Raw genomic sequence first — 16,750 nt, 5'->3', positions numbered from 1 at the left:
TCTCCAAGGAAAGGAGAATGAGAGGGCACTCTCTAAAGTTGAAAGGGTATAGATTCCGTACGAACGTAAGGATGTTCTTCTTCACCCAGAGAGTGGTAGAAAACTGGAACGCTCTTCTGGAGTCTGTCGTAAGGGAAAACACCCTCCAGGGATTCAAGACAAAATTGGACAAGTTCCTACTCAACTGGAAAGTACGAAGTGAGGCCGGGCTCATTTAGAGCAGTGGTCTTTGACCTGGGGGCCGTCACAGGAGTAGACTGCGGGGCATGATGGACCACTGGTCTGACCCAGCAGCGGCAATTCTTATGTTCTTATGTTACTGCAGACGGGCTGACTGGATGGGCCATTTGGCCTTTATCTGCCACCATGTTTCTATGTAACTCAGTGTCTGGGTATCCATTCCAAGTCAAATCTTTCCAGCCTTAATAACACAAAACGAAGAGTCCCTTCTCCATCCCAGTTTTCGTTCATTGACTCTCACAGCGTAGTTTCTCCCAGCACATAGATACATTTATACAGTCTGCAATGGTATCAGCCATCATTGAAGCTTCCAGGAACCTTCCACGCAACTTTAATGCTTTAAGTGCATTGGATTTACACTGTGGCATAACCAACACTCATTATATCTGGACACATGTCCTCTACCATCAGTCCTGGACGACCTCCTACACCTTTCTAACTGGTCTTAAAACCACTTTAATCAGAATTCAATATTCAAGTGCAGTGCCTTGCCCTGCCCTGCCAAGCTCTGCACCCTGTTCCCCCTCCCTCCCTGCTCTACCAGGCTCTGCATCAAGCCCCCTCACTCCCTCCCTCCCCTGCCAGTCTCTGTACCCAGTCACCCCTCCCTCCCCTAGCAGTCTCTGTACCCAGTCACCCCTCCCTCCCAATGCCTTTCAGACCTCCACCAGGCCTGTCGTAAGTCCTGAGCCAAGACAGCAGGAATCCCTCCAGCCTCTTGTCCCAGCCAATTCTAAGAATTTTTACCTCCCTCCTTCCTCCCCCGCATACCTTTAGAATCCCTGGTGGTCTAGCTGTGAACAGGAGTGACCTTTACTCCTGCCTTTGCAGAGCTGCTAGCTGATTGGCTTCCATGAGTTCTTGTGTGACCATGAGTGAAGGAATGTTGCTTCTGCTGCGGTTCACTGCTGGACCACCAGGGATTATAAAGATATACGGGGAGAGAGGTAAAAAATTTTAGAATTGGCTGGGACAGGGGTGGGAGGGGGTCCCTGCTGTCCCAGCCCACCATTGGAATACCAGAGATTTAAAAGGTACACCAGGGAGGAGGAGGGAGGTAAAAGTTAGTAGAGTTGGCCAGGACAGAAGACGGAAGGGATCCCTCCTGTCCTGGCCCACCAGCTCTCACGGCAGGCCTGGCAGAGGCCTGCAACAGGTTCGGGAGAGGGATGGGTCAGCGCTGACCAGAATATAAACCGAGACCCCCATTTTTGGGCTATATTTTTGCCCAAAAATCTTGGTTTATATTCGAGTATATATGATAGTTGCCACTTGTTTGTGACAGTGCAGTCATGCATCTTAACATAAGAACATAAGAACATAAGAACTGCCATCTCCGGATCAGACCTTCGGTCCATCAAGTCCGGCGATCCGCACACGCGGAGGCCCTGCCAGGTGTACACCTGGCGTAATTTATAGTCCACCATATCTTTATATGCCTCTCTTAAGGAGATATGCATCTAGTTTGCTCTTGAAGCCTAGGACGGTCGATTCCGCAATAATCTCCTCTGGGAGGGCATTCCAGGTGTCAACCACTCTCTGAGTGAAGCAGAACTTCCTGACATTAGTCCTGAACCTGTCCCCCCTTAGCTTCATTACATGTCCTCTAGTCCGTGTCAAATTGGACAGTGTAAATAATCTTCTCTGCTCTATTTTGTCGATTCCTTTCAGTATTTTGAAGGTCTCGATCATATCCCCATGCAGTCTCCTTTTCTCAAGGGAGAACAATCCTAGTGTTATAAGTCTATCCTCATATTCCAGTCTCTCCATACCCTTCACCAGTTTTGTTGCTCGTCTCTGCACCCTCTCCAGCAGTTTTATATCCTTCTTTAGGTAGGGAGACCAATGTTGGACGCAGTATTCCAAGTGTGGTCTGACCATTGCCCTATAAAGCGGCATTATAACTTTCTCCGATCTACTCGAGATTCCTTTCTTTATCATGCCCAACATTCTATTTGCCTTCTTTGCCGCTGCCGCGCATTGTGCCGACGGCTTCAGGTTTCTGTCTATCAGTACACCCAGATCCTTTTCTTGTTCACTCTTCCCCAGAGTTGCACCTGACATTGTATACTCGTATTCCTTATTTTTATTGCCTAAATGCATTACCTTGCATTTCTCCACATTGAACTTCATCTGCCATTTCTCCGCCCATGTTTCTAACCGACACAAGTCGCTCTGGAGTTCCTCTCTATCCTCCTGCGATCTGATTTCCCGGCATAGTTTTGTATCGTCTGCAAACTTGATGATCTCACTGGATGTTCTTTCCTCCAGGTCGTTGATATAAATATTAAAAAGGATCGGCCCAAGTACCAAGCCCTGGGGTACACCACTAGTCACTTTCTCCCAGTCGGAGAACTTCCCATTTATGCCCACTCTCTGCTTTCGGTTTTCCAGCCATTTGCCTATCCATCTTTGTGTATCTCCCTCTATGCCATGGCTTTGTAGTTTCCTGAGAAGTCTTTCGTGTGGAACTTTGTCGAACGCTTTCTGGAAGTCCAAGTATATTATGTCCACAGGCTTCCCACTATCAATTTGCTCGTTCACGGTCTCAAAAAATTGGAGTAAATTCGTCAAACATGATTTCCCTTTCCTGAATCCATGTTGACTGGGTTTCATCAAGTCGTGTGCGTCCAAGTGCCGGACTATGCTATCCTTGATCCTTGTCCTTCAAGATCTTCCAGACATTCTCGATAGGATTAATGTCTGCACTGTTTCCCAGCCAGTCCAGAGGTTTCACTTGTTTTTGGGCCAAGAAGTTCTTAATTTTCTTAGCAGAATGGCAGGGGGCATTATCTCGTTCAAAGATGACCTCTTTCTTCAAGGTGTTCATCATACCAAGCTTCCATTTGGGGAAGAAACCATGATTTGAGAACTCTGATACTGATCGTGCCACATGGTCCCCTCAACAATGTACAACCAGATAATTGTGCCCTACACCATCACAGAAAGTAGATGCTTGACTGTGAACTACACAGACTTGTGGAACTCTCCTCAAAGGCATCTATGCACAAATTGAGCATGATCATCAAGGATTTGCATTGTGCTCTTATCCAGAAAGATAACCTGTAGAAATACAATAAATATGCAGCATGATTTCATTATGATTTGAGAGCTGAAGTGCATAATAAACATTTTAAAATTAAGTATTTATTTCAAAAGAAAGTGGTTTGGATACTGTGAAAAGATTTTAAAATTTATTTTCTTAAAATTCCTTATCCCAGTCTTCTGTAGTCGAGGATGAATATTTATTGACTCAGGATAATCTTTTCTTCTTCATGGCACCTGTGAACAACAGCTTTCTCAAGTGACAACATACCTTCAAACCTGCTCTAAAATGTTGACTACCAACAATTCTCACATTTGCTGCCACTGCATGTTCTCTCCAAGTCAGCTACAAGCACTATGAACTCGCTTTCCTGTTCTGCAGACTCAGGATAATCTTTTCTTCTTCATGGCACCTGTGAACAACAGCTTTCTCAAGTGACAACATACCTTCAAACCTGCTCTAAAATGTTGACTACCAACAATTCTCACATTTGCTGCCACTGCATGTTCTCTCCAAGTCAGCTACAAGCACTATGAACTCGCTTTCCTGTTCTGCAGACACATGTTGACCAATATTCAGTCATCCCTGGCACTGGACAAGGGCTTATGACAACAGGCATATATTCTTCTTGGGGACAAAGTTTTACCTCTTGCCAATATTTTTTGACAGATGCCCACAAACCGTGGTGAGATGTTCAGCTTCCAGGCAATTTCCTTTTGTATTAAGGTTATTTCTTCCAAAAGAACACAAATCTGATCCTACTTCTTAGGACTGATATCACAATTCTTACCCATTACTAGATTCCTACATTCAAGAATTAATATTATACAACACAAATACTTGCTAATGACTAGAAAAGGTTTGTTAAATAACTTGTATTTAATAAATCGTGAGAACACACAAAAAAAGAGGTATTTCAATTTGTAGCATTAATTATCCTACATTAAATAATAATTTCCTGCTATTGAGCTGGCTTGGATAGCCAATGAAAAGTCTTCTATCTCAAGTGTCATTCTGAGGCAGCACACTTGTTCCCAGCACAAACATTCCATACTATAAGCATCAGCTAAATACAGCAGTTTAGTTTACACTGATTTTACTATCAGCAAGCTCTCAGCATTACCAAAATCCTTTATTTGGCCAGCACTGTATAAGCATTTTCAAAAATCAGGGAACACAACCTAAAAAACCCCAAACAAATATGTCAAGGGCTGGATGGGTGAATGAGGAGGAATTATATGGGATCTATGTGTTGTGACTGGTGCTGTTTGTGAATTATGTATATTTCTGAGTGGTATGTGTACATGTGTGTTTATGAGGAGAGTAAAGATATGTGGCTGTGGAGATGTTTGGCAGGTGTGTTGGCTGTCTCTGAGTTGTTGAGAAGTGCTAGGGGTTTGGGTGCAGTGGGATTGGATGGGGCTAGAAGTGCAAGAGAGTTAAAGTTGAGTAGTGTGTATGAGGGGTTTTGGGGTATGGGGTAAGACATGGATATATCAAAGTGTTGAGATGTGGAGATGTCAAAGCATCAGGGTAGGGACGTGTGTATCGGGATGTTTTCACTCTTCTTTCTCCTTTCTGTATTCTTTCCCCCTTTATCTCTCCTTTGCCCTTTCACTCTCCCCCACTCTTTATACCCTTTCACTCATTTTCATTATTTCCTTCTCTCTCCTCAGTGAATAAACTCTTATATCTTATTCATTCCCCAAAGCTCCACGCTCCATGCTGCGGCCATACCTTGAACACTGTGTGCAATTCTAGTTGCTGCATCTCAAAAAAGATATAGCGGAATTAGAAAAGGGACAGAGAAGAGCAACAAAAATTATAAGTGATGGGGTGACTTCCCTATGAGAAAAAACTAAAGCAGCTAGGGCTCTTCAGCCTAGAGAAGAGGCGGGTCATGGGAGATATGATAGCAGTCTAGAAAATACTGGGTAGAATGGAGTACAGCGGGTAGATATGAGTCGCTTGTTTTCTATTTCCAAAAATACTAGGACTAAGAAACATGTAACAAAGCTTAGATTTAAAACTAACCAGAGAAAATATTTCCTCACTCAATGTGTAATTAAAATCTGGAATTTATTGCCAGAGAATGTGTGTTGAAAACATCAGGGTTTAAAAAATGTTTGGATAACTTCCTAAAAGAGAAGTCCATAAGCCATTATTAAGATATGGGGAAATTCACTGCTTACCATATATACTTGAATATAAACCAACCTGAATATAAACTGAGGTAACCTTTTTCCACAAAAAAAGGAGGAAAAAAGGTTGACTCGAATATAAACCAAGGTTAGAAATTTGGGTATTTGAGTGTCATTTGCCATCCCCACCAGAACACCTGGCCTCAGTCACAAGCAGAAAACAGAAAAAAAAATCCCTTTTCAAATACAAACCCACAAACTAAAAATACTATTGTACACAAACAAAACCCTAATATGCCATACTCTGATGATCTTATTCCATCTGTGCTCTTAACTGTGTTTCCAAGGCTTCCTTATGCATTTGTTGTTTCTTTTCTCTCTTTTATTTTTTGCACTACATCCTTCTTTGACACTGATTTTCATATTCAGTTTTCTTCCATTTTTCTGCCTCCATCTCAAATCTATCTTTCCAACTCTTCCCCTTCCCTCTGTGTGCACCATCTCTTCTCTCCTTCTCCAACTTCCCTCCATCCATGTGTCCCATCTCTTCCCTCTTTTCCCTTTTCCTCCATCCGTTCCCTATCTCTTCCCCTTCCTGTCATCCATGTACCACCATCTCCTTCCTCTTGCTGCCTGTGGCCTCCCCTGCACTGTTTCTTTGCTGCGGTCCACCCAAGCAGAAACAAGAAGTTGTTTTAGAGGGGTATGGACCGCGGCAAAAGAAAAGTACAGAGGAGACCACCATCTTAGGTACTCCTATCCTCCATTATCTGCTCCTCCCTGCCCCACACTAACATTGCACTTACAGTCTGTGCTGGGCTGAAGGGCCTTGAGTGTCTGCGCATGCTCAAGGCTTGCTTGACTCCTTTCTAGAATCCCGGAGAGGGCAGGAGCCAGCAGGCCTTGAGCATGTGCAGATGCTCAAGGCCCTTCACCCCAATACAGAGCATCGGCATCGGCAGGGAGTGGGTAGTGGAGGATAGGAGTGCTGGTCATCGGGGGGAGTGGGGGGTGATAGGATTGCCAGTCATTGGGGGGGGAGGAGGAGATAGCATTGTTCATCAGTGGGGATAGCAGTGCTGGTCATCAGGAGGAGAGAAGAGATAGCAGTGTTGGTCATGGGAAGGGGGTGGAGGATAGCAGTGCTGGGCATCTAGAGTGGTGGGAAACAGCATTGTTAGTCATCAGGTGGAGAGGGGAGAAAAAAGCACCATCATCCAAAGGAAGCTCGAATATAAACTAAGAACCCCATTTTTGGGCCCAAAAATCTCAGTTTATATTCGAGTATATACGGTATTCCTAGCATAAGCAGTATAAAATGTTTTACTGTTTGGGATCTTGCCAGTTACCCATGACCTGGGTTGGCCACTGTTTGAAACAGGATACTGGGATTGATGGACCTGCAGTCTATCTCAATATGGCAATGCTTATGTTCTTATGTTACTACTACTACTATTTATCATTTCTATAGTGCTGAAATGTGTATGCAGCGCTGTACATTTAAATCTTGCTCTTACTTTCTTTCCATGGTTGACCAGCAACTTTTATGGCCCTTGCTGGCACATGCCTCCTAGTTTAATCACTTCAGGTCTCCTGTCTTTGTGCCATAGCATTTGGGCTCCCTGTGATACACTTTTTCAATCTATGGAGAGACAGCCAGACAGATGGACAAGCCATCCCTTCCCAATAGGCATTATCACTTCAGTGAAATGTGCCTTAAAACTGAACTTACACTATCTGTGTTTCTGGTAATATTCTGTCTTTCATACTCTACCTTTTCGCTGTTACATGTAGCATTCTGTGTGTCTCTATTCCCCTCTAATTAGGAATGTGCCAGTGGTGTAGTCAGACCTGACATTCAACCATCCCCCTTCCTCCCACCCCAAGACTACAACTTCAGTTCACAGTCAAACAAATTTTGTTTCCTTCTGCTTTTAAGCTGAATCACCAGATTTCAGTATGTGAGAATTATTTATTTAATCCCTAATAACAAGTCTTCAATTCACCATTCTTTTACAAATTAGAGACTTTCTCACTCTTAATTTTCAAAAGCTTTTACCAAATAAAAAAAAATAAAAAAAAAAGTTCACTCATCAATTCTCTTCCCACACCAAATAAAGGACTTTTCTTCCAGGAGCATGAACAGAGTTCAACTTTCTTTTGTTAACTGTCTCAGCTAAAATTTCTCTTTGCACCTACTGCTTGAGCTATCGGCCAATCTAATTGTTTTTAGCTGTCTCTAGATCTCCTGGTAATTGTCACGCACATATTTCTGAAGGCATGCTGTCTTCTCAATGTACTTGCTAAGCAGAAACTTTTAATCAGCAATATTTACAAATTTTAAGCAATCACTGCTAGGTATTTTTTTCACTTCTCAGTCTCCACTTGCACATCCCCTTCAAACATCTTTAATCTGGACACTGTACATGTTCATCTTGATTTAAGAGTGCTTCCCCCAGCAGATACTTATACAGTTTAGCATTGGTTTTAGTTTCTGAAGTAGCTTCAGTATAGTGAAATTCTATCTACTTCCATTAAGCCAATAATAGCAAGAGTGCAATTATGGGCCCACTGGTTATTTATGCCATTTTGTTTCATTTAAGTGCTTAAATGTTTTAGATTTATAAACTAATTTTTTAATGTGTAAATTGGTTTTAGGAGCCTATAAAATGAAAATTCAATATTCAGCCTACAGGGGGGGGGGGGGGGCTCATTTATAAAATGGAAAGAGCAATTGCTGTACAAAGAGAGAATTACAATAAATTTAATGAGATCTGGGGGCCATTGTCAAGTTACTGTAATGAATAGATACCATTTTCCATTATAAATATAATGCAAAGGAGGGGGGGAGGGATTTTATAATTTTATCAAATGTTTAGATCAATAGTAAAAAATATTGTATATGATGTTTGTGCTTGCATAGGTTATGGTTGGGATGGGAGGGAGCGGGTTAAAAATTTTAATCTTTTAATGTTGAATATGATAGTGATTCAAGTGATGTATTCAATTTCAATTGTTATTTATTGTTACACTTGTTGTAAGATGTAAAATGAATAAAAACATTTTAAAAAAATATTCAGCCTATAGAAGTCAGCATTTTTAAAAAATGTCTTTTGCCATGTTTCAAGTTTGTTTATTTTTGATATACCGTCTATCAAAACAAGTGTCTAAACAGTGTACAATATAAAAAGAATTAGACCCGCATATTTAGTGCAAGCCCATATCTGGGTACTGACATTGAATATCTGGGTTTTTGGTGGCTTCCAGAAGTGTTCAAGGTATCACTGTTATACAGAACCAGCAATCTAGGTAACTATAGCTACAGCTTCAACACCCTGAGATTGTGGGTTCAAACCCTGTGCTGACCCTGGGCAAGTCACTTAATCCTTCACTACCCCAGGTATATTAGACAGCTTGTGAGCCTGCCAGGACAGATAGGGAAAATTCTTGCAGTACTTGTATGTAAACCGCTTTGAGTGTGGTTGTAAAAACTACAAAAAGGTGGTATACAAGTCCCAATCCCTTCCCCTTTCCCTATTTGGGCAAGTCAGAACTGCAATGTATGTGTTCCTACTTATCCAGATAGTTATCCGGGCACAGGCACAAAATATCAGTGACACATGTATAACTTCCAGCTCTGTCTCTGCTCTGCTTTTGGATCACTATGACACTAACTGGATAATGGTCATATATAATATCCAGTAGCACTCTCTAGTTAAGTACACTGAATTTCATGTGGGGGAGTCAGTCAGTGGGAGTTACCCAGACAGAAGTCACTCTCATCTGGTTGACTGATACAGAATATTGGCTCCTCAATTTATATGAGTAAAATCTAACTTATGCACATAATGAAAAAAAGCCAACAGACATGAAAAAAATTAATGAACATTAATATAAAGGAAACAAAAATGGGGAAAAATTGGGGAGGCTTCACATCCCTGTTTATAACTGAATTTGTTTCTGTAACACCTAGTACTGTGTCCCTGTTTCTCTGTTACAGAAACTTGAATATTTGCAGCAGAGCTGTGAGGAAGCATCCACTTTCCTTCAACATGCTGTAGAGAGACTAGAATCCCATAAGTTACCACATGAAGCTGAGGTTAGTGTCCATCTTTGGGTCTTTTGAGATGAGGCTCATTTTCAAGCTAACAGGTGTGGGGTTTGTTTTGCCTATATTTAAAGTGCTAGAGATAAGACCATATATCACAGACAGAAAAGAGTGTGTATGCTTTGTGACACATGATCATTCTGGTAAATAACACATGTAAGTATATACACAGGCTTTAACTATGTAATTGTATCTTGTTTGACAAGCAAAAAATAAAAATAATTCCTTATTCCACTAGACCACTCTAGATGCTTGGGTTTGTGCTACCTTTGCAGCAGGTGGAGACAGAGAAATTAATGAATTGTAATGTCATAGCTTAAGAACCCTGTGCAGTAGCTTGGTTAGCCAGTATTTCTCAGTCTCCAGCAGGAGGTACATAAGAACATAAGAATAGCCTTACTGGGACAGATCAAAGGTCCATCAAACTCAGTAGCCAGTTCTCATGGTGGCCAGTCCAGGTCACTAGTGCCTAGCCAAAACCCAAAGAGTAGCAACATTCCATGCTACCGATGCAGGGCAAGCAGAGGTTTCCCCCATGTCTTAATAAGACTATAGTCTTTTCCTCCAGGAAAAGTTCCTCTTGAGAGGCTCCTGAGAAAATTAAAGAGTCATGGGATAGGTGGCAAAGTTCAGTTGTGGATTTGGAATTGGTTATCAGATAGAAAACAGAGGGTAAAGTTAAATGGTCCTTTTTCTGAATGGAGGAGAGTAAACAGTGGAGTGCCACAGGGAGTGGTGCTATTTAACTTATTTATAAATGATCTAGAAATTGGAACGACGAGTGAGGTGATTAAATTTGCAGATGACACTAAACTGTTCAAAGTTGTTAAAATGTATGCGGATTGTGAAAAATTGTAGGCACACCTTAGGAAATTGGAAGACTGGGCGTACAAGTAGCAGATTAAATTTAATGTGGACAAATGCAAAGTGATGCGCATTGGAAAGAATAGCCCAAATCACAGTTACTGGATGCTAGGGTCCACCTTGGGGGTTAGCGCCCACAAAAAGGATCTGGGTGTCATCGTAGACAATATGAAACCTTCTGTTCAATGTGTGGCGGCAGCCAAAAAAGCAAACAGGATGCTAGGAATTATTTAAAAAGGGATGTTAATAAGTCTAAGAATGTTATAACCCCCTGTATCTCTCCATGGTGCGACCTTTCTTAGAGTATTGTGTTCAATTCTGGTCTCCTTATCTTAAGAACGATATACACTTCTCCCTCGTCATTCGTGGGGGATACGGGCAGAGCCGGACCACGAATGCCGAAAAACTGCGATTATCTGGCTCTGACCCACCCCCACCTCCCTGCTGCCTTCCCGGCCTTACCTGGTGGTCTATAGGGCTTTCGGGGCAGGAGCGATCTTCCTACTCGAGAAACTACAGGAACTCCCAGCAGCCATTTCCTCATGGCGATCTGCACGGGGCAGGAGCATAGGAAGATCGCTCCTGCCCCAAAAGCCCTCTAGACCACCAGGTAAGGCCGGGAAGGCGGCAGGGAGGAAAAAAAGATGGATTTTTTTAACATTAAAACTTTTTTTAAAATTTTCCCCCTCCCCAGAAAAAATCGCGATTATATGAAACCTTGAGTGCAGGAACCGCGAATGGGGAGGGGGAAGTGTAGCAGCTCTAGAAAAGGTTATGATAAAGGGGATGGAACTTCTCTCATATGAGGAAAGACTAGAAAGGTTAGGGCTCTTCAGTTTGGAAAAGAGACGGCTAAAGGGAGATATGATTGAGGTCTACAAAATTCTGAGTGGAGTAGAACGGGTACAAGTAGATCGATTTTTCACTCCGTCAGAAATTACAAAGACTAGGGGACACTCTATGAGGTTACAGGGAAATACTTTTAAAACCAATACATAGAAACATAATGGCAGATAAAGGTCAAATGGCCCATCTAGTCTGCCCATCCACAGTAACCATTATCTCTTTCTCTCTCTCTGAGAGATCCCACGTGCCTATCCCAGATCCTCTTGAATTCAGACACAGTATCTGTCTCCACCATGTCTTCCGGAAGACTATTCCATGCATCTGGAAAGGGCAGGCTGCTTGGACCCTTACCATAAAGGACTCAGACCACACCTGGAATGCTGATGCTTAAAAATAGGAATTTGTTCTAAAGTAAATGGCAGCATACAAGAAAGATCAGATTAATAAATTGATAGCATTCAAAATGAAACAGAGAGTACCGTATTTTCACGCAAATAACGCGCACCCGTATAAAACGCGCACACGGGTATAGCGCGCAGAAACCACGATGATATGCACAAAAACTTTGGTATACCGCGCTCACGGGTATACCGCGCATGCTGCCCGACGCTCCTTTCGCCCGCCCTGACTTTCCGACTCTCCGTTCACCCCCCCTGACTTCCGTGCACTGTCCCCCCTTGAAGGTCTGTCCCCATCCTGAAAGCCTGATGCCCCCCCCCGACGTCCGATACATCCCTCCCCCCGAAGGACCGCCGACTCCCCAACAATATCGGGCCAGGAGGGAGCCCAAATCCTCCTGGCCACGGCGACCCCCTAACCCCACCCCGCACTATATTACGGGCAGGAGAGATCCCAGGCCCTCCTGCCCTCGACGCAAACCCCCCTCCCTCCAACGACTGCCCCCCCCCCCAAGAACCTCCGACCGCCCCCCCCAGCCGACCCGCGACCCCCCCTGGCGACCCCCATGACCCCCCACCCCCCTTCCCCGTACCTTTGGTAGTTGGGCCAGAAGGGAGCCCAAACCCTCCTGGCCACGGCGACCCCCTAACCCCACCCCGCACTACATTACGGGCAGGAGGGATCCCAGGCCCTCCTGCCCTCGACGCAAACCCCCCTCCCCCCCAACGACCGCCCCCCCCAAGAACCTCCGACCGCTCCCCCAGCCGACCCGCGACCCCCCTGGCGACCCCCACGACCCCCCCACCCCCCTTCCCCGTACCTTTGGTAGTTGGCCGGACAGACGGGAGCCAAACCCGCCTGTCCGGCAGGCAGCCAACGAAGGAATGAGGCCGGATTGGCCCATCCATCCTAAAGCTCCGCCTACTGGTGGGGCCTAAGGCGCGTGGGCCAATCAGAATAGGCCCTGGAGCCTTAGGTCCCACCTGGGGGCGCGGCCTGAGGCACATGGTCGGGTTGGGCCCATGTGCCTCAGGCCGCGCCCCCAGGTGGGACCTAAGGCTCCAGGGCCTATTCTGATTGGCCCACGCGCCTTAGGCCCCACCAGTAGGCGGAGCTTTAGGATGGATGGGCCAATCCGGCCTCATTCCTTCGTTGGCTGCCTGCCGGACAGGCGGGTTTGGCTCCCGTCTGTCCGGCCAACTACCAAAGGTACGGGGAAGGGGGGTGGGGGGGGTCGTGGGGGTCGCCAGGGGGATCGCGGGTCGGCTGGGGGGCGGTCGGAGGTTCTTGGGGGGGGGCGGTCGTTGGGGGGAGGGGGGTTTGCGTCGAGGGCAGGAGGGCCTGGGATCCCTCCTGCCCGTAATGTAGTGCGGGGTGGGGTTAGGGGGTCGCCGTGGCCAGGAGGGTTTGGGCTCCCTTCTGGCCCGATATTGTCGGGAAGTCGGCGGTCCTTCGGGGTGGGGGTGCGAGTGGTCCTGCCGGGGGGGGGATGTATCGGACGGCGGGGGGTCGGCCGGGCAAGAGGGCTTGGGCTCCCTCTTGCTCCGATCGTGGGTGCGGGTGGGAGCGCGTGCGAGCGGTCGTTCGGGGTGGGGGTGCGAGCGGTCCTGCTGGGGGGGGTGAATCGGGCGTCGGGCGGGGTGGGAACTATGTTTTAAAACTTTTGTATACCGCGCTCACGCATATAACGCGCGAGGGGTATGCGCGGTAGGTAAAAACGCGTATAACGCGCGCGTTATATGCGTGAAAATACGGTAGATATAATTCTACACCTGCAGAAAAGTATCCTGTCTGTTGTACTTCCTTATCTTACAGGAATTAATATATTCTTGGACTTGCATTACAATCTATTGGAAAGTTTCTGATAGGTAGCAGTCATTAACATAAGTGATCAGTTGCTAGTCTAATTTGATAGCATCATTAGCAAAATTAATTCAGTAGTTACAGATACATATAATTGGCTATATCCCTAATTGACGTGACATTCATTAGCATTTGCGTATGTCATTATCAGATTGGTTTGATGGTCAAGAACCACCTAAAATTATTTATCCCTGACACCCTTCTTTTTGGGGCCTGTTTCCAGAGGTTATCTGTGCATGACCTCTGTCCCTTTCCAAGAAATGGCCCATGCCCTGTCCCAGTTCTGCATTCTTCAGAAGAGCAGTTAATGGTTTTGTATACGGGCAAGGCCTGCTGTCCATATACAGGTCCAAAGTGATTTAAGTTTCCATGAGCCATAACACTAACAACTATTTCTGTGCTGTTCTTAAAGATCCCACGTGCCTATCCCAGGCCTTCTTGAATTCAGACACAGTTTCTGTCTCCATCACCTCTTTTCCACGCATCTACCACCCTTTCGGTAAAAAAGTATTTCCTTAGATTACTCTGGCGCCTATCACCTCTTAACTTCATCCTATGCCCTCTCATTGCAGAGTTTCCTTTCAAATGAAAGAGACTCGACTCATGCGCATTTACATTACGTAGGTATTTAAACGTCTCTATCATATTTCCCCTCTCCCTCCAAAGTATACTGATTGAGATCTTTAAGTCTGTCCCCATTCCCCATATGATAAAGACCACACACCATTTTAGTAGCCTTCCTCTGGACTAACTCCATCTTTTTATATCTTTTTGAAGGTGTGGCCTCCAGAATTGTACAAAATATTCTAAATGAGGTCTCACCAGTCTTATACAGTGGCATCAATACCTCCTTTTTCCTATTGGCCCTACCTCTCCCTATGCAACTTAGCATCCTTCTAGCTTTCGCCGTCACCTTTTCAACCTGTTTGGTCACCTTAAGATCATCACATACAATCACACCCAAGTCCCGCTCTTCCGTTGTGCACATAAGTTCTTCATCCCCAAAACTGTACCGTTCTCTCTGGTTTTTGCAGCCTAAATGCATGACTTTGCATTTCTTAGCATCAAATTTTAGTTGCCAAATTTCAGACCATTCTTCAAGCTTTGCCAGGTCTTCATGTTACTCATACCATGCAGATTTCTATATCATCCACAAAGAGGCAATTCTTATCCGACAACCCTTCAGTAATATCATTTATAAAAATGTTAAAAAGAACAGGCTCAAGAACAGAACCTTGAGGCACACCACTGGTAAAATCCCTTTCCTCAAGAGTGATCTCCATTGATCACTACTCTGTCGCCTTCCACTCAACCAGTTCCTGGCCCAGCCCGTCACTTTGGGACCCATCCTAAGAGCACTCAGTTTATTTATTAGACGTCTGTGTGGAACATTGTCAAAGGCTTTGCTAAAATCTAAATACACCACATCTAGTGCACATCCTCTATTCAATTCTCTGATCACCCAGTCAAAGAAATTGATCAGATTTTTCTGAGAAGACCTACCTCTAGTGAATCTATGTTGCCTCTGGTCCTGTAGTCCACAGAATTCCCGAAACTTGACCATTCTCTGTTTTAAAAGTGTTTCCATTAAATTGCTTACCACAAAAGTCAGATTTACTGGCCTATAATTCTTCCTTACTTCCACTTTTGTGGAGAGGAACCACATCCGCCCTTCTCCATCTTTGCTTTCCTGACTACACGGCCAGCCTCTCTTAACTTTTTCAGATATTTTTTGCCTGTCTTCGTCTTTCTGCGATCTTTTGTAGTTTATGAAAGCTAACCTCTTATTCCTTACCTTCTCAACTACTTGCCCTTACAATCGCTCCTTTCAGTTTTGCCCACCGCATTTCCACTCCTTCAAGACGTTCCCATCCAGACTATAATTCCTTGACATAAACCCCCATCTGAACAAAGTTAGTTTTTTAAAAGTCTAGAACCTTTGCTTTTTAATGAGCCCTCTCTATACCCATCTTAATAGGAAGAAATATTTTTTTATTCAGAGAATAGTTAAGCTCTGGAATGCATTGCCAGAGGTTGTGGTAAGAGTGGATAGCATAGCTCATTTTAAGAAAGGTTTGGACAATTTCCTGGAGGAAAAGTCCACAGTCTGATATTGAGAAAGACATGGGGGAAGCCACTGATTACCCTAGATCAGTAGCATGGAATGTTGCTACTCCTTGGGTTTTGGACAGGCACTAGGGACCTGGATTGCCCACCGTGAGAACGGGCTACTGGAATTGATGCACCATTGGTCTGACCTAGTAAGGCTATTCTTATATTCTTATGTTCATATTGTAAATCTCATCAATTTTATTGTAAATCGCACTGAATCTCAGTTGAAATTTGCAGTATAAAAGAAACTGTATGGTAATCCTGTTTCTTCAGCGGGATGATCAGTTGGATGTCGTCCGCATAGATGTAGTATTCCCATCCTAGTTTTCTGATGAATTTCCCCAGTGGTTGGAGGAAAATGTTGATCAGCATGGGTGATATAGCGGATTCCTATGGTATCCCTATGTCTATTTCTTTCCAGTTGCTTATATTCCACTGCCATTCTACCCTCATTGGTCTTTGGATAGAAAGGACTCTATCCATGCCATGACTTTTCCTTTGAGACCCAATTTTATGCATCTTGATTTTAGCAGTGCATGTTGGACTAGATCAAAGACTGCCGAGAGGTTCAGGAACCCCAGCAGTATGTCTTTTTCTTTCACATGGTGTTTGATGACTATGCTCAGGTGTCTTCAGAACCCTGATTGGGCATGGTCTAGCTTCAATGAATTTTCTAGAAAGTCTGATATTTGTTGGCAGGCTAGTTTGTCTATTAGTTTAGATGTCCACGATTGGTTGGCTACTGGTCTGTAGTTGAAGGGATCTTCTAGGTCTTTTACTCTACACTTCAGGATAGGCCTGATGACTGAGAGTTTCCATTTAAGTGGAACATGTCTGGACTGTAATGATTCATTGGTAAGGTCTGTGAGGTAGGAGAGTCCCAGGCCTTCAAGCTCTTTCATCGGGTGTATCGGGTATGTGTTGTGGGATGGTGGGCCCGGTTTCACTCTTCTCAGAAGTTTCTTCACCTGGATCTCTGTGATGGGTTCGAATTCTTCCATGGGTCTCCCATCTCCCCTATCTCTTTGTTTATTAATATGTTGTTATTTAGGCCATTGCCTTTCTGTAGCTTCATTATTTTCTCTGAGAAGAAGTTGCTGAATTCTTTACTGGTTAGGGAACATTGTTGGT

General features: G+C 44.4%; 1 protein-coding gene across 1 annotated transcript in view; it reads left to right on the top strand.

The window, feature by feature from the left end:
* The window catches only part of PLEKHG4 (pleckstrin homology and RhoGEF domain containing G4), a 517,593-nt gene that overhangs the window by 206,629 nt on the left and 294,214 nt on the right, over positions 1–16,750 (top strand). The window contains 1 exon segment of the mRNA XM_033942931.1: positions 9,428–9,526. Coding sequence (XP_033798822.1) covers positions 9,428–9,526 — 99 coding nt within the window.

The sequence above is a fragment of the Geotrypetes seraphini genome, chromosome 4 (assembly GCF_902459505.1).
Source record: "Geotrypetes seraphini chromosome 4, aGeoSer1.1, whole genome shotgun sequence".
In the NCBI taxonomy this organism is placed as follows: Eukaryota; Metazoa; Chordata; class Amphibia; order Gymnophiona; family Dermophiidae; genus Geotrypetes; species Geotrypetes seraphini.
This window is presented reverse-complemented; position numbering and strand designations above follow the sequence as displayed.